The 19,591-nt window shown below is 35.6% G+C and overlaps 1 protein-coding gene across 1 annotated transcript in view; it reads left to right on the top strand.

Moving 5' to 3' along the window:
• The window catches only part of LOC140344309 (vascular endothelial growth factor receptor kdr-like), a gene marked incomplete in the record, with an annotated part of 140,408 nt that overhangs the window by 28,189 nt on the left and 92,628 nt on the right, over positions 1-19,591 (top strand). The window contains 3 exon segments of the mRNA XM_072431382.1: positions 14,298-14,391; positions 15,951-16,180; positions 19,076-19,203. Of these exon segments, the coding sequence (XP_072287483.1) occupies positions 14,298-14,391; positions 15,951-16,180; positions 19,076-19,203 (452 nt within the window).

Here is a 19,591-nt window from a genome sequence, read left to right as displayed (position 1 = left end):
TTTAATGTTGCTTTAGTGTATACCTTTCAGAAGAATCCTGAATTTAGTTGACTCTCTTCCCCTCTCTTTTGTACTGGATTGGTCCTACGTCTGACCTATGATATTCAAAGAAGAATATATTGTGTGATTGTACACACATTTTCATCTGACACTGACATTGTAATCAATTTACTCAGTATAGACTAGATTGTAAAGCATCTATCATTTATTTAGGTATCAATAGTACTAAGGTTAAGAAATGAAAGGATACAGAACACTTCCCTTCTGTGTTATGGAGGTAAGAATAGGGAAAAGGGTTCTGTAGTTTTGTTTTAGGGTGACAGTTGTGCTACATGTTTACAATACAGTGAATGAGCATTGTCACCCTTGGACAGGAAGTTACTGACAAAATCAACAGTTGAAAATAGGACTTATATATATATAGAAATATATAGCCATGGAATGTATGGCTGCAATATATGACAAATTGATGGCAAAACAGAAGTTGATACCTTAAGAAGAGATGGATAAGCAATTAGCTTAACCTAAATTGTGCCCAGCCTTGGATGAAGTGTCAATATTCAATAAAGGAAGGAGGGGGGGAGAAGAACCCATGGGAAAAAGAAGGCTTTTTGGAAGGCACTGAGGGAAATATAGTTAAAAACATAAATTTTATTTGAGGTTGCCTAAACATACCATTTCTTTTACACAAGAAACCGTGCATGTTGGCACAAGGTCTAACTTCATATCTTAAGATGTAAGCGTCAATACTTGCCATTAGATGGAACATATGCATGGAAATACACATTAAATTGGATCAAACATGTCTCCTACCCGACGCGTTTCGCCTCTTAGGGCTTCCTCGGGGGATTCAGAGAATGTAATCGCAAAGTTTGAGCTTAGTTTTCAATGCCAAATATCCATTAAAACCAGATGAGTTTAAATGGATTTTGTAGGTAGACCGCAGGTATGAAGATATCTGATTATATACAAATAATATTGAGGAGGTAATGATCTGTGATGGTGAAGAAAATTAGTAGTTTTTTGGATGAGCTGAAAGTAATCAAGGTATCCCCATTGAATCTCCTATATTGATAGGGAGTGTAGGTAAATTTGTCACATTCTCTTGATAGCATGAGTTCTTCTCCCCCCCCCTCTTTTTTTTATTGAATGCAATATATGACAATTTGCTATTGGTTTAAGATGCACTTTAATGGCTCTATTGACAAATCAGGGAATCTAACATTCCCTCAAACATTGCATGGTGGGAATCAATTGCTGCCATTTTAATCACATGGACCTGAAAAATTCTCACAGTTCCCATTTTATAAATAGAGCCTTAAGTTTTTAAGGGTAAGTTAAATTATAAGATTAGTTTTAAAAAGGAAACCTGATATAAACAGATCTGGAGATCTAAGGAGGTAGAAAATGTAGAAGTCATAGGATCAGCATTGCAACCAGAAATATAGTATTTCAGAATTAGTTTATGACATAATATGCATACTTCTTATAACACGTGGCATCAATTATTTATGCTGTTTTCATTTTTTTTTAAATTTGTCATTATCTGGTCATTTTATTATTGCTTTGCAGCTTTCCATTCGATCCTTATTAAGACAAAGTGCAGCAAAATGCAGACAAACTGCCATTTAAAAACAAGCCTATATTTCTGTAATAAATTTACTGTTCCTCCATTTATTATTTTAGTTTCTGTTCTTGTTATTTTCTAAATCCTATTATACATTTACAATAGAAATATAAATAGCTCCAGTTAGCCTTGTAAAACCAATAGGGTTGTTTCCAGAAACAATGCAAACCTAGAGGAATATTATAAATATATCAATTCAGAGATAATTGTTAAAAAGATGTAATAAAATCCCTTAGGCTTCATTAATGGTGGCTAACATACATGAGTAAGATCCGGGAATTGATAGCTGCCCACTGTGTGTCACATTCCAGTAAGAAAAGAATCAGTGCTTCGTGGTTGTAATCTCGCTTACTCATGAGTTACGGGAAAAGGCTTGTGACATGACAGATCTCCTTTAATTATTTTCTTGTCTTTATTTAGAGGAAAATCTCGGTGTGCTACAAAGTGTTGTAATCATTTCAACAAGTTTGTTTTACATGCAGTGACTATCAATTCTGACTAGTCTGTGATCTTGCTACCCTTTATAATCAATGAGCGGAGAGTAGTGAATTTTTGGATTTGGACCAAAACCAAATCCCCCAGACTCAGTCCTTTCATAAGCATCTGAACAAGAGCATCTCTTATATATCACTGGACTGAGTAAAGAACTGAAGAATATGTTGTGTTATAAACAGAAATAATATGTTATGCAGAGATCTAATTATTTTGCTTGTCTGTTATTTTTATCACTTCAGTAAATAACCCTTTATGTCTGTTGAGCCCTTTTAAAAACTGTAATAAGAGTTTATATAAGAATATTTTGTAGCTGGGACTGCCAGCACAGCATAGTTTGAAGTGGAGAACACTGCATCCCTGTGCGATCAAAACATTGGTTTTCAGACAAGTGATCATGCAAGCATTCTCCTTTCATCTCCCTGGTACGTTAAATAATATATCTGAAAAGTGTTTTAGGAAGCAATATTTTATAGTGACTTTTCAGTGACATATTTAGAAATGTTAAACCACATGCAGGATTATTAATCATTTTATTTTAATTCAAAGTTCACTAACTCTGTGCAGCCACTTAAAATTGCCCCTTTTCTTTATGTAGTTATAGTAAATTGAAATCTGATTGTCATGCATAGCAGCAATATGGGCCTGATTTATTAAAGCTCTCCATGTCTGGAGAGGATTCACTTTCATCAGTGAAGCTTGTTGATCCAGCAAACCTGAAATGGATCTGGTTCAGGATTGAAAACATTTGCTAACAAATAGCAAATTACTTTTAAGAAATCTATTCCAGGTTTTCTGGATCACCCAGGTCATCTGATGAAAGTGTATCCTCTCAATTCTTGGAGAGGTTTTAAAAATCAGGCCCTAAATCAGGATGTGTATAGCAGGCCCTCCAACATATGTGGGTAAGGCTGTAACTTAATTTATGATCACCTCTCACAATAAAATTACCAAAACACCATTGAACATATATATATATATATATATATATATATATACATATAGTATGTCATTTTGTGTATATGTGTATAAGTTCAGTTTTGGGTGCCCAGTGCTTTGAAGAATTTTGGGTGTGTAGAAAGCTCCAGTCTTAGGTTTGCATTTTACTTGTTAGACCTTCCCAACTAGTTAGTTATACATAGGCACTGTATATGTGGGCTGACTGAAGTTCAGTGGCTTTTTCTCTGCAATGTGGAAGTCTGGACACTCTATTAGAACTGATATAAGGTACACATCAGTCAAACTATATAATTATGGAATAACAATACATGCAAACATGTAAAAATATAAATATTTTCAGCCTTATCAATAATTCATAATATTGGTTCAGCTGCTATATGGTTACTTTGAACATGTATGGATATACAATACAAAGTTACTCCAACATTGCTGAGGATCAGACACATATTAGCTGTTTGCTTAACTGAGATATTACATTTACACACAGATAGAACAAATAGCTCAAAAAAATGTTCTTTGGCAATTCTTTGTCCCACCTGAAACCTTGATGACTAGATGAACAGTGGTGGCATGGTCCAACAGTGTGTGAATTAAACAAATGTATCTTTTTTAGGTATGTGTTCTAGTAAATGAACAGACCTTTAACTCCTAATTGTTGAGCATACCAAGTACGTTGAATGCCTCTTTTTTCCACTTGTTGTTATATATATATATATTTACAGATGATAGCCAAGTTATGTGTGGAGAAACACATATTTCATGGTTGCTGACTCTGGATCACATAATGTGCTGTAGCTGATAAAGAATGTTTTATGGAAATACAAAATGTCAACTGTTCATTTGTTTTATGTCTGCAGATCAGGAGCATAAATAGTTTTAGGATGAATTAAGGAACCAAAGAGAAGCTTTGTAGCTCATCATTCTTTACAATGTGTAATGACAGCTTTTTGTGTATGTTTAGCTATCGTTCACCCAGTGTTGCTCTTGTGTTACATTGCAGACTCTACAGTGATTTAAAAACTGTTGTTCATATTTAAAGCACAGTGCACCATAGTAAAGTGTCAGCAGTTATTTATGTTATGGACAAAGGTGGACATTTCACCGGGTCCTGATTGGAAACAGTTTGGACCTGCCCTGTTCTGCCCCCATTTCCCAATTGGTCAGCGAGACTGCCTGCAATGAATCTGGTCCAGGATTGAAAATATTTGCAAACAAATAACAGATTACTTGTAAGAAATCCATTCCAGATTTGCTGGATCACCCAGCTTTATTGATGAAAGTGTATCTTCTCCAGTCTTGGAGCAGTTTATTAAATCAGGCCCAATGTGTCCAGGGTGCCTGTGTTTATTTTCTGCTCTAGATCAATTACATTTAAATTTATCTTTAAATTTAAACAAATAAATAATTTAAATTGAAAGGTACATTGAAGTGAAAATAAAGCCAAAGCTATAAATAATGACTATGCAGAAAATAATGCAAACCTGCCCAGAGGGGCACTATCAGAAGAAACTTTACCATTAGTTGTTGATTTTATTAACTGCATGCCCATTGGAATGATTATGCTCACATACTGTCCTAGAGACTATACATAAAATGATTGTTCTTTCCACCAAAGAATAATAAAACCTGGCATTTAGAATTCTGAATCACACATCATACAGCAATCTATTCACTGAGAGTGAAAAGTATTTACATTCCCCAAGATTTCTCTCCAATATGAGTAAAAACTGCAGCCAAATGGTGGTATTTGCATCACTTGGTTATCTGCTCAAAAGCTTATTATTATTAATATTATTATTATTATTAATATAATAATAAAATATAATAAATACAACTAGGGATGAGCGAGTAAGTTTTTAAAACTCGATCATGCAGCGAATTCGGGCATTCTCGCTTACCAAAATTGTAAACGAGAACAACCGGTGTAAATTTGTTAAATTTTAATTTAAAAAAACATTTAAAAAAATTGCGGGTTGTGCTGATCAATGAATGCAGCCAGGTTTTGAATGGGGAGACTTGTCCTCATTTAACCTCTAGTGCTGGGGATCGCACACAGGATTCCCAGGGCTGGATGAATGAATGCAGCCCTGGAAATCCTCCTGGAACTTCCGATAGGTCCGCCAAAATTTACGGACCCATCGGAAGTTCAAGGAAATTTTTGCGAGAATGCCAGAGGTTCATCCCTAGCGCCAACATATTACACAGCACTGTAAATTAAAGATGAATATTATTATGATATTGGTGCTTAAGTAGAAAAAGAAAATAAATTCTTAAAGAAGAAGTGATTGCTGAAAGCTGTGCCCCAAAAAGGGCAGACGAAGGAGAGCAAATGACTAGTAACTCAAATTACCTGGGGGCACCCTGGAGCTATTCTTTCCCTAATTACTGATATTACTTCATTATGTCAGAGCCTTCACAAAGGTGAACAGTGCACAACAAAGTAGTGATATTAGCAAATCTCACTCCAAATCTTCTAAAACTAGCAAAGGGTGCAAAGCCCACCCTGCAGATATTCCCTATAAAGCTGTATGCTTTGCATCCAGGCACACCCATACAAGTGTACTGCTTTTTTTTAGGAGGAATGTCTGACAAACGGTACAAGTTTAAGGGCATTTAGGCACAATTAACACTTTTAAATGTTCCATATGCCATAGCAAATCTTCACCCTTTGAGCTCTGATCCACTTGATTTAAAAATTGATGTGGATTAAGGATTTACTGATTGGTAAGATTAAGGTCATTATAAGGTTTCTGATGTTTATACTCATATAAAAAAACCTACCCTTATTTCTTTCTTAACAAGATCACAAGAAAGCCATAGAACTCCAAAAACAGCTACCCCGAGGAGTAGGAAGGTTTCTACAACTTTAGAACTTTTTCACAGCTTTGATACCAGACTATCTATTGGGGTATCTCAGTTTGAATTGAATAATTAAATTCCAAATACACATCAGCCTAAGTACAATAAAACAAAGTGTGTCACATGTTTTACTATTTGCTTTTTTATAAAGCATTTACAGTCTGAGTAGAAAGGCTGCTTTCCCTATAGCAGCTGCAAAGTAGGACTCTTGCTCTATCTGGGGAAGCAGTGATGCCGATGTCCAAAATGCCTTCTTCTGAGTTAATATTAGATAGGCTGCAAAAAAAACAGCAGTTTTTTTTTTTTTTTGTGTCTATTGCCTGTTTTGGTACCCCTGTTATAATATTAGCAAATTTAAACTGAATGTTCTGCAGGGCTTTAAGCTCCAAAGTCACAGTAGGTCCTATAGATACAGGGCTTTAGGGAGCAAGATACCACTTTTCCTAAAGCAAACCTGTCAAAAATATTTTAAATGATGATGATAATGATTTAAATATTTTAAAAATAATAACTAACTTAATATAATAACCCATGTCCAAATAATATAAAGGTCCAGGTATGTAAGTATCTTAAGTTATATGCAAATCCTAACTTTTCCCATTGCCATCTCTTCCTCCCTTTTTCCAAGCCCATCTATTAGTTATTATTGTGACTAGTGCCCTTTTTGATTCTACTATCAGTGGTTATTGGATTGAGCATTGCAAACTGCTATCTTGAATGTGCAAGATGTTCTGAAATCTCTGAGATAATAAACTTGATTTATTAAAGCTCCCCAAGGCTGAAGAGGATACACTTTCATCATTGAATCTGGGTGATCCAACAAACCTGGAATGGATTTAATAAAAAGTAATTTGCTAATAGAATTTGCTAGCAAATGTTTTGAATCCTGGACCAGATCCATTCCAGGTTTGCTGGATCACCCAGTTTCACTGATGAAAATATATCCTCTCCAGCCTTGGAGAGCTTTAATAAATCAGGTCCAATGTGTGGGAATTCCTAGCACTGTCCTTTATATAAAAAGCTAATATTAGTGTTAATGCACTGTATTTAGTGGCTTAAAAAATGTGAAGCTTTAGGAGAATGGCATAATTCATATTTACCCAGGTGATATTAAAACAACAAAATCATTAATGGAAGAAAGAATACATTTTGTCCTGCTTTTCTGCTTAAATGAATATAATGTTCCATGATTTTAGTGCATCCTGTGCAGGTGACATCAATACTCTACTGCAATATATGACATCTGCTATGGGGATGGAATGACTTTATGAGAGTTATAACACGTATAAATGTTGTTTCTCTGTGTGAGAGGTGCAGTTATCTTTCCATACGATAATAAATCCCATGATGATGTGGGATATTTTACATGTTAAGGATCACATCCAATGTGAACATACAAAATGATTTATCCTAGATAAAAAATATGAAAATGATGACTTTCTGCAGTGGAATTTAAACAAATGGTTACCAGGTGGTCTTTCCCATCCTTACATTTTTTGTATACCAATCTCTCCTGAGGAGCAGACTAACGGTTGAAAGTGTTGATGTTATGTAATTGTTATGGCAGTCTGGGTGTATAGAAGAATATCTGTGGAATGTAGCATTAAAGAAAATGGTATCATTCATTATGGATGAACTTTTCTTTGCAGGCTCACTTGGGTATAGGTAGAGAATTCTACTCACTGTTTAGTTAATCAGCTTTCCGTCTGTATCTGGCCTTAAAGACAAACTATATCTAGTGATGGGTCAATGGTTCCACAAGGTTTGAGATCCAATATGGAAAGCTCTTTTTCCAGATGAGAACTTTCTTTAAGAGGTGTTACAGAGGCAGAAAATTTTTAGTCAGATATGCTGTTTTTTTAAAAAAACAGTATGGCCCTTCTTCTAGTTCCACAGGGCAGACTTAGGTGTTCTGACCTGAGGCGATGGATTCACCTGTATGTCTGGTGGTTTTATAAGGGCGTATATTTCTGCAGATCTTTATATATATTTATGCAGAACAGTATATAAGCTATACACCACATTTTTGTTTTCTGCAGCGTAGTATAGGTTTCTTCATATTTTATTAAGTTATGGGGTCTTGTAAATTTGTCACCTGTTCCTGTCCTTATATTTCCTAAACCTCTAGTTAACTACATACTAATCAGTAGCCTGCCATTTCTTTGTGTTCTTCCTCAAGTGTTATATTCCGGTGTCTGACAAAAAAAATCACCAAATGAATGTGACCCCCCCATTACATGGAGCATAAATGTCAAATTGTATTTAAAAAACAAACCACCTACTTTTCAGGTATGCTAGTGAAGGGACTGACTGTGACTCAGAAATCTTAAACATGCTATTGTAATGATTTCTACTTTAAATAAGGGTAACATATTTAACTTTAAAAGTATTTTCGTTGTCTAATTTTGCTTGTTTTAAAATGTTTCCTAAACAAATTACTGCAAATATATGAATGAATAATTTTAATGTACACAGAAAGGGTTAAAGAAAGTTTGGTTGCCTGGAAGTCTCTCCCAACAATGCTGGGCTGTTTATGGGCTTTTGAAATCTATTGTGTGGGTTGAAATAATGACCCTGTGTGCTTCCTGTCTCCACCAAATATTGTACCTGGAGAAACAAAGAAATAATTAGGGCCCCGATGGGGGGGGGGGGGGGGTTCTCAGCCCTCTATTCCTGTGGCTATGAGGGTCGGCAGGGAAGGCTGGACTAGAATGTTTATTTGACAATTTTGTGATAAAAGAACTTTAATTGAATCTGTGTAATACATATTTACATTAAGTTGAGCTTAGTTTGTTGTCTTTGCCTTAGAACTGAGTCTAATGTTTTTTGAAGTGTGAGACCAAAGGAACTGACATTATAAGGCTGTAAACGTCATATACCATGTGTGTGAACAAAATGTTTGTACACACAGTCAACTGCACCCTGTTGACCTTTTGACTGCAGTCAAATAAGACTTTAAGAAATGCCAGCAGCAAGCCAAAAGGCATCCATTTCTTTGTGGTTTACTTGCTGGTGGGTACAACCTGTCGGCTGGTGGCTGGTGGGGTTATTCCACTACTTGTAACAAAGTAAACAATGTTTTTATCACACACTCAGGAATATAATGTTATAATGTGTTTAACTTTTATTATCTGACTCCAATTAGTCAACCCTGTACAATAAAATGATCAGTACATGTGAAATACAATAATTTTAAAGGGCAAAATTTTTTTTAGACTATATAACATTGCACTGCCATAATTTAAATTCCATGAGTTACTGGGTTTAGCAAGCAGTAAACTGTCTGGCTGCATTATAATTTGGGTCAGTTCACCCAAAATTAATATTTTGGTATAGCTGAAGCAAGGTTTGGTGAATGTACCTTTGGCTTCCTTTAAATTTTGTATAGTCCAAAAGCAACATCTCCAAGCCATAATTGGATTTGGATTAAGTATTCCCCAGCAATATTTCTGTTCCTGCCTACCAGAAAGTTTGGATTGTTCCCATGCACTTCCATATGTTCCTGCCTGCTTTCTTGCATTTTCCATGATCTAAGATAAAAATCCAAGAAGCCCTTCTTCCGTCTCCTAAACCCTCACTACTTTTCCACTGTTCCATATCTTCCTTCCTATTGTGTGATACTTCCCCCACCTCCTAGATTGTAAACTCATTGGGGCAGTGTCCTCTCCTCCTCTTGTGTGACTTTCTGTATCTGTCTGTCATGTGCAACCCCTATTTAATTTACAGTGCTGCGTAATATGTGATTGCTGTGTGATCACATTAAAATAACCTGTATGCTAAAAATGTATGAAATGGTTCATAATATCTTTAAAGACACTGTGTATTAGGGTTTTGCAGAATGCTACAACTTGATGTGTATGGTGATATTTGCTCACAGAAGATGGTTTTCCATCCAAGAAAATGCTTAAGTAAATAGAGTTCCCAGCAAAGTGTCTGTTCTCTTTTATGTGAATTTACTAGGGCAAAATGTCACACAATTTGTTATCCCTGATTTCGGAGTCAGCTTGCTAACAATCACACAGAACTGTCATAGTAGTTTCTGGAAGGAGCTGGCATCACAGATATTTAAAAAAAGAGGGTTATATAATAATAAATAATTAGGAATTTGCTTAACATGTAATACTAAACAGATTAGCAGCTGAGTCTGACCCCTTACAATCTTTAACAAAGTGACACATATAATCAACAATTTTAACATATTTGTCTATAATACCCTTAGTAAGTTGGAAATTACCCATGACAATGTCAAAATAATAATTTAACTAATTGTAGGTAATATAAAATAAACAAATTTAAGTCAAGGGATCCTAATGAAATTCACATCATGATTGTCCCTATAAAGACTCTTTTTGTAGAGACACTGGGCCTGATTTATTAAAGCTCTCCAAAGCTGGAGCGGATACACTTTTATCAGTGAAGCTGGGAGATCCAGCAAACCTGGAATGGATTTTTTTAAAAAGTCATTTGCTATTTGTTAGCAGTGGTTTTTAATCCTGGACCCATTCCAGGTTTGCTGGATCACTCAACTTCCCAACATGACATTCTCCGTAGCATGCCAAAAGGGGCTGAACTGGTTAAGATAACTGCACACCCAGCAAACTAAAGGGGACTACACGGGTGTTGGAATTTTCACCATTTCATCCTAGTTCAAGAAGTATATGTTGAACCTGGATTATTCCTGAACAAAAAAAAACTGATGTTTTCAACAAAAACATGAAAAAATATTCGTGAGGGTAGGTCACTTTACCAAGAAAATTGTGGTGCAAGCCTAAATATATTTTTTCCCCTTGTAGTTTCTCACCACAATGTATGTTAATATTTCCTTGTAATTGTTTGGGAAGATTCCAGCAGGTTGAATCACCAAGCTTGTTGTATTCTAATAGGAACTGAGAAGACAAAGGCCCTGATTTTTTAAAGGTCTTCAAGGCTGGAGAGAATACACTTTCATCAGTGAAGTTGGGTGTTCCTAAAAATCTGGAATGGATCTAGTCCCGGATTAAAAAGGTTTGCTATCTAATGGAAAATTATTTTAGGAAATCAGTTCCAGGTTTCCTGGATCACCCAGCTTCACTGATAAAAGTGTATCCTCTCCAGCCTTGGAGAGCTTTATTAAATCAGGCCCAAGATCTCTGCTCCTGGCTTCTCAACTGCAGCCACTTAAACTGTGTGTCTCCATGCAAAATGAGCTAAAAAACATCTGCTCATCTATGAACACTATGTATCTTGCAAAATGCTTGATGACACAAACTCAGCACAATCAGTTATTGACTTCCTTTTCTTCTGAGGATTAAGTTGGTTGAAATTTTTGTTTGTAATAACAGACTATTGTTACTGCAAAAGTTAGCCCTAAATGGCCTGATCTTAGTCATGCATCATGGGAAGAATACGGCAATATTACTGGTCACAGGTACAAATTAAAATGGAAAGGGTACTTACACAAGTATGTTGGTGGAATCACATTTTTCTTTCATTTTGAGTCAATTTTAGGCATACTGGATTTAACTGCTACTTTTTCACACAATGGACATGATTTATTAAAGCACAAAAAGCAAAATACTTTTTAGAAATCCATTTCCAATTACTGGATCACCCAAGTTCATTGATGAAAGTGTATCCTCTCCAGTAATAATAAATCAGACTCAAAGACTTTATGAAACCCTGGAACACACATAATTATAATATAGACATAATATACACATAATATAATTAAAAGAGGCATGCACTATGACAAGTATATACCCTATTGTTTTTAGCTTGTTATACCTCATTCAATCATTACACAGCAATACATCACACATCACAATATGTTTGCAATGTTTTACAATCAAAGGCTTGTTACTGAGAAAAAACAGTTCCAAATAACACCAGAAAAAAGCTGGAACTATGTTTTTAATTTTATTGAAGTCTGGGTAATGTCTTACAGCCCAAACCAGTGATAATGTATCATGTGAATGTTCAGTTTGTTTTAATTTTATTGAAGTCTGGGTAATGTCTTACAGCCCAAACCAGTGATAATGTATCATGTGAATGTTCAGTTTGTATCATGAGCTCTAATCTTAGCAATTAACATGTGGTTTTATTACAACACTCAATCATAATAGTGAGCAGATCTAAATGAAGGCAAATTGATCGTTTGTCATACCAATTTTGGTATAATGTTAAATAAAAAGAGTGCCCGCACTATGTACAGTTTTGTCTTTTGAGGTTGACATCTTGATAACACAACCGCATTCATTATTCATGCTCCTTTACCTGGTGTGCATTCACATAATTATTGTAGGGACCAATTTACAATACAGTATTCTAATAATTTCTTCCATGTTCCCTACTTTCCAGATGTTCATTTGTTGACAAGAATGTGGGAATAAGTATTTAAAAATATATTTGTAAATTAAACTAAAATTGAACTGTATGCCAAGTGGGTGAAATGTATCCCTGATTGGATCTTTTAAATACAGACAAGGGCGACTAGGAGATTTTCCCAGCACAATGGAAATCCAAACTAAGGGACACACTGTTCTATTCAGAGCTTTTGTTCTAGGCTTGGATTGAAGGGATAGGACAGCTTATTGCTGTATTTGTGTTCATTTAGGTGATTCAGTCGAATTTTTTGCTGTCTCTACTTTGCCTCACTTTGCTGACATGTCTTTTCACTTCCTGTGTTTCTTTGCAGGTAATGAAGAGATGTTACCTTGGGGGGGAATCCTGGTGAGGGTGTTTTATAATATAGGCTCAACCCAAAAAAAGTTTCCCACTTCTTAATTATAAGGCCTCTTTAATACAAAAAAAAAGTCTTGAAATAGAGTCAGTAATGGTTTTATTGTTTATGGAAATCTTTTGCATTCTCTAAAATCTTTTCTACCAGTTACCTTATTCTAGTATCATAACCTTTAAAGCATTCTCAGCTTAGCAATACACACCATAAAAATCTATTATCCTTTGTCTCCTCTGACAGCCAACGTTGGTTGTAAATGGTGGTAGAATGCAATTTAATATGTTTACATATCCAAATAAAATGACACAACTAGTTTATAGCATAAATCATTCCAGGCAAGAGTAAGATGACATGGAACTGTTCTATCCAAGGACAATGCTATCCTCTATTTAGAATGTGATTGCCATGGTAGTGCACTTTTAATGACATTGGAGGGTTGAAACTTCAGGTGAGACCTGACATAAGCACTCCGGCATTTGGACTCTTATCACCAGAGGCGTGCATTGACATGGTGTCATGTCTGGTGTCTGTTGTTGTCATTGACATGGACAGAAATTGCAAAGCATTGCTAAGGTTGAACTCGCCCATGAAGTGTGACTTTATCCATTTTTCTTTCCCCTGATAAACATAAATTCAGCCTTGCAGATAACCCCAGCACCAATGTGGGGTCCTTTTTCCACCTCCGGCCTTGCATACTCTTGTTCAAAAACCCATACTGTGTATACAGAGGGTGTAAACACAACCACAGCACTGGGAAGGGCTGTGAGCCCAAAAGTACAATGGCAGCTAATATGTAATTTTATTTCCTTATCACAGGGAAGACAAATAACTTGTAATACAATTCTTTGTGACTGATTGAAAAATATCTACAGTTGTAATAAAAAGATATTAAAACAAATGTGCGGAGAGTGATCCAGCAAACTTGAAATGGATCTGGTCCAGGATTCAAAACATTTGCTAGCAAATTCTAATAGCAAATGACTTTGAAGAAATCCATTTCAGGTTTACTGGTTGACCCAGCTTCACTGATTAAAATGTATCCTCTCCAGCCTTGGAGAGCTTTAAAAAAATCAGGCCCACTGAGAGAACAGGAATTTATAACTTTTTCAGTTAGGTTGTTTATATGGTCAAAACAAGGCTTCTCTTAAGCATCCTTCCAATTATTTTCATTTGGAATTTGGAACTGAGCTATTATGATATTTTAGACTACTACTATATCAACATTATATATTCCTATAATGAGTGAGTGAATCTGTGTGTTTGACAGTGTAATACGTGTCTGCATAATATAAAGTCGCAGAAGAAAAGGTTTTCCAGCTGCAATAACATGTGTAGGGACTTAACAAATGCCTTCTCTAGACAGAACAATGAAACAAGCTCAACCAGGAAATGCCTGCCTAATGTCACAAACTGTAAGCTGTCCCCAAACTCCAAATATAATTGGTGATGACCCCCCACTTGGAATGGGTTTTAAAAAAAAACATTCTATTGCAATAAAATTTAAAACCATTTACATAATTTGAAAGATCGTAAAAATACGAAACATAACCTTTAAATAAATACTAATAGGGTTTTCATAATTGTTTTTTTAGTGCCCAGCATCAATTATTATTTAACTTGAAATATTGTTCTGTTTCTTTTCAGGTCATCGAAATGAAGTATTATCTAAACTTGAGCTGTTTCCAGCAAAAGATTATGTTGAAACTAGAGTAGGAAAAAACATCACCATTATTTGCAAGTAAGTGAACAAAGTCTTCTGCACATTAGCTGTAGCAGTGACACATATAGCTGAATTCTTTTGTGATATATTTATTGTGATATTGTTTTATTTTGCATTATGGTAATTTCTGTGCTTGCCAATTTATTTATAGTTCATTAGTTCTTTATGATGATTTATATAAAATAAGGCCATACTAGTTTGTGACAGTGCAGCAGAAAGAACTAAACCAGAGGCTGAGACTTTCTGTTTACTGGCTTGCAAAATGATACATGATAACAAAAATAAAATTATCTGGTATACATTATTCCCCAAATAGTTCCACTTTTATACAGCAGATTGTGATAATGTATTATTAGATATGTAATATACTGTTGTCTATTAAAAAAAACCTAGATAAAAAAAATGTATAAGCTTGTCAAAAGTATCTATTTTTTTTTTATTAATGAAGGTATTGATGGATGCAGGTGCAGTGTACAGTGTTATATATATTATTTTTTCACTTCTATATCAAATCTTCTTTGATTCTGTTACATGTCCCCATGGAAGATGATTGGGTTATTGCAGCACAATAATATAATAGTATGAAAATATCAATTTAGTAAATCTGAGAGATGTGTGAACTTCACACCGCCCAAAGGCCCATCCGTCTGTGTGTAGCAGAAGGCAGACGCCCAGTGTTTGCGTGGGAATGTGTGATTGCAAGTGGATGTCACAGGCTGACACAGGCCATGTACACATCACTCAGGGGCTGGAAGTGCTCTCAAGATGATCACCTCTGCAGCAGCATCATTCTCAGGAAGGCGGCAGGCAGACAGTCTCAGCATGAAGCCAAAAATCTTTTTTTTTCTGGGAAGGAACAGGGAGGGGACGTGGATGTAGCAAAGACCCCAATGACTTTGAAAAGCAATTGATTTATTTTCAAGTCAGTGGATTTCCTTTAGATTAAGTGTCTGAATTCAAGCATCTACATTTATCAGATGTCCTGCTTTTGAAACATTCCAAGATAAGTCATAGGCTAACATCTTTGTGATGTAGGTCCACTGATTTTAGCACTTCACAGTCAGAAAGGAAAATCTTGTGTAAACAGGGAAGGCATTACTTTAATATTAGGAACATGTAAATATTCTCACACAATAAAAGCCATGGAACTAAACAAAACATAAAGTTTATTTTCAGAATATTAAGTACAGTCAGATTTATAATATTACTTTTGAATGCTGAAACTAGCCAAAGTTAAAATTTTCTGATTTATGAGGCTTAGATAGGCTTTAGAATGGATTTAAACCCAGTAATTGCATGTTCAATGTTATAAAAATCTTAATCAGACATGACAAATGTTATTAAATCCTATTCAGACATACCAATGTTGTTTTCTGCATTTACACAAATTAGGAATACATACCATTCATTTTTTGCATTAAACTGCTTATGTATATATGGTATAAGGAAAGTAGCACACTTCATATGACATTGTAATAATTTTTACTGTGGATCTGCTAAGATCATAATAAAAAAATATCCATTCCGCAGTAATAAGTGAGCTATTGTTTATGTGACATATTTTTTTTTCATTCCAGAGGAACTGGCCCTATGACATGGCGCTGGCATCACTTGCCATATTCAAACCACAGCAGAATTGATGTTGAGGAACATCGGTGTAAAAAGCAAAATGAAGCCCATCTTACTTGCAGCTACCTTAAACTCACCAAAGCAGAAGTTAAAGACACAGGTTACCTCACTTGCCTTTATAAACACCAAACCAAAAGTAGTCTACGCCTTCAAGCTCGTATTTACTTGTATATTAAAGGTAAAACAACATTTTATTGTCTTTTTTAGAATAGTCATTGAAACATACTCATGCCAGGTACAAACTCTCATACACTTTATTATTGCTATTATTATTATGCAGTATTATTATTATTATTATTATTAATAAACAGGATTTATATAGCGCCAACATATTACGCAGCGCTGTACATTAAATAGGGATTGCAAATGACAGACTAATACAGACAGTGATACAGGAGGAGAGGACCCTGCCCCGAAGAGCTTACAATCTAGTAGGTGGGGGAATTTCACACACAAAGGATGTGAGATATGTAGTGTGGGAAGTAGTGATGGTTTCAAATGACAGAAGAAGCCGGGTAGGCAAGTTTGAAAAAATGGGTTTTGAGTGCTCTTTTAAATGAGCAGAAAGTAGGAGCAAGCTGAATAGGACGAGGAAGACCATTCCAGAGAGTTGGAGCAGCTCTAGAGAAGTCTTGTAACCGTGCGTGTGATGAGGTTATGAGTGAGGAAATCATTAGTAGGTCATCGGAGGAGCGGAGAGAGCGGCAGGGGGAGTATTTTTTAACCATGTCAGAGATGTAAGTGGGACAATAACTGTGTAGGGATTTGAAGGCAAAGCACAGGAGCTTAAATTTGATTCTAAGGTGAAAAGGAAGCCAATGGAGAGAACTACAAAGAGATGTAGCGGAAGAGGAGCGGAGCGAAGGATGGATGAGTCTGGCTGCAGCATTCATAATAGATTGTAGAGGGGAGAGTCGGGTTAGTGGAATACCAGTGAGAAGGATGTTACAGTAGTCCAGACGAGAAATGATAAGAGCATGTACAAGGAGTTTGGTGGTCTCAGGGGACAGGTAGGGGCGGATTTTGGAGATGTTGCAGTATTCAAATAGCACCAACATATTACACAGCGCTTTACAAAGTCCATAGTCATTTCACTAGCTGTCCCTCAAGGGGGCTCACAATTTACTGGCTTGAGTGAGATCTTCGAGATATGAAATCTACCGATTGTAGAGTGACCAATTTCCAGTTATGCATCAAGACAGTTGTCATTTTGAAATGACTGTTCTTCATCATATTTTGCTGTCCAAAACTGTTCTCTGAATTGCTTCAGGTTGTTCTGTACAGGCAAAACAGTGTTGCCAGCTCTAGCAGACATTAGACAATGCAGTCAACAATGTGCTCCCTTCTCTGATCAGATTCCTAAGACAGATACATCCCTCCAGTTCCCTGATTAAGATTTCCTGAAGTAACTTTTGTTTCAGTGATCTTATTGTGAAATCAGATAAAACAGGATCTGTCAACAGGTATTTATCTCTGTTTGATCTGTAATCTCTAGCTAGTGTGAGATAACAGGAAATCTCCGAGTCTTGAGTATTACATAGCTGCTAACCACAAGGATGATGCATGGGGCTTTCCACTCCATAAATATCTGTACATTATTTAAAAGAATTGGAAGACAAACTCTATAACCAGTTTTACCAGCAGTGTCTTGGAACTGTTTTTGAGTTCATATTGCACTATTTTACTATTGAACAGCTATACCAGTTTTAGAAAAATAAATCACTGGTAATTTTGCTTTCTATTGGCTGATTTATTTCGTAGGTTGCTAAAGTAAGTAAGAAAGTAAGGTCCTGGGCACATTGTAGCCTGAACTTGGATATAAGTGTGATCCTTAATTGAAGAGTACAACATTGTTGTTTTTAAGCTTCCAATGACCCTCAATGTAAAAGTATTTAGTTCAGATTTGACAAATAACCTGTGATCAATACTGGAACACTTGAGAATGTTAACGCTTGTGTAATCTTTGCCTGCCAAGGTCTCCTGAGAAGGCTAAATACAAAACTTTTACCCCACATATGATGAGACTGTACTAGGATTACAACAGCTACTTGGTGTAATTTCTGTATATGTTCAGTCAAATCTGGCTATTCCTATGCTGGATATTCCTCAGCTGCTGCTTTAAATAAAAAACAAAATCAAAGCAAAAAAAAAATACTACTACTCCTATATGTCATTTTATTTTTTTATTTTCCACTTTGTTCAATTACCAAAGAAAACTCCATGCTGTTTTTTCAGAGATAAAGTATAGATATGTCATTCTATGTTTTCTATCTGACCAAAAAGATACTAGAAAAAAGTCCAAGCTGTCCCCTGACACTCAAAGATTAGAGAAAGCATTTGCAAATGGGCCCACTATGTCATTTAGCTTAATGGCATGTAACTTCAAAGAGCATATAAAGCAGAGCTCCCATATCTGCACTGTGCAGACTTTGCTCTTAAACAATGGTTACGCTGATAGATTCCGAACAAGGACCAGGGCTAAGAAAACAACAGAGGGGGTAACATCAACATAGTGATGAGCTCTTGAGTTCTGTTTATTTCCTCTCATGGTTTCCTTCCAAGAACTCCACGGAAGGCACGTATGATTTATATAACATTGGTTTCTATAGGTTAACTCATCAACACAATTATTTCAAGCATTTGTTTTCATGCAGGAGTTGCTTTTTGGAATGTTTGGGGGCTAATCAGCATATTTTAAAATCAAGTACATGTTTTGTAACTAAATAATTGGAGATATGTAAATTTTTTTGTATTCCTATTTGTATTACCATTTCATATTTTTGTGTAACAGTCAATGAAATTATGGGACCTATGTAACTGGGTACTTATAGTATTAATGCAAACACTTGTGATGTTGATGACCATTTCCTTTCGTTTGCAAAGATTGTCGCAGTGAAAAGAAGTTTTAGGAAACCTTCCCGATGGAACAGGGGCAGCAGTGTGAATGTATATGTAAAGCAATTGTAACCAAACCCCCCTCTATCCAAAGTGATGGTGGGTTTAGATGTGCATTACTAATATTGGTGTTTTTAAAAAGAACATCCTAACTAGTAATTTCACATACCCTTTACAGATTTTACACAGCCATTCCTAGAGATGAACACAGCTACTCCTGGAACTGCAATCATGGATGTTAAAGCCAATGAACTGATTGTCCCTTGCCGAGTTAGTTCACCAGAATTCATGGTCACATTACAGCATGTAAGTAAAACATGTCTTACTCTACTTATGCTGGGAATGTTTAAGTCCCAGGAAGGAAATCTTCAATTCAGTATTTATTTCACAAGCAAGTACAGGGATATTTACAAGCTATGGTGTACATTGATAACATCCTACAATAAGCCACACATAATACTTAAAGTTTGCAAACTGTTATCTTTATATTGAAGCAATACTTTTATTTTTAACAATGTTTTGTTTGTTTTTTTGCTCCCATCTACAGATACTCTCAATTTCAGAAAACTCAACCAATGTTCCTGCAATTGCATATATTTTTAATACTTTTAATAATATTTTTTGTTTGGAAACAATGACCTGAACTTGTGTACACAACACATGCAACATATTCATGTCTGGCTGCTGCTGCTTC

The sequence above is a fragment of the Pyxicephalus adspersus genome, chromosome Z, assembly GCF_032062135.1.
Source record: "Pyxicephalus adspersus chromosome Z, UCB_Pads_2.0, whole genome shotgun sequence".
NCBI lineage: Eukaryota > Metazoa > Chordata > Amphibia > Anura > Pyxicephalidae > Pyxicephalus > Pyxicephalus adspersus.
The sequence above is the reverse complement of the archived record's forward strand: the minus strand, read 5'-3'. Positions and strand labels throughout refer to the sequence as shown.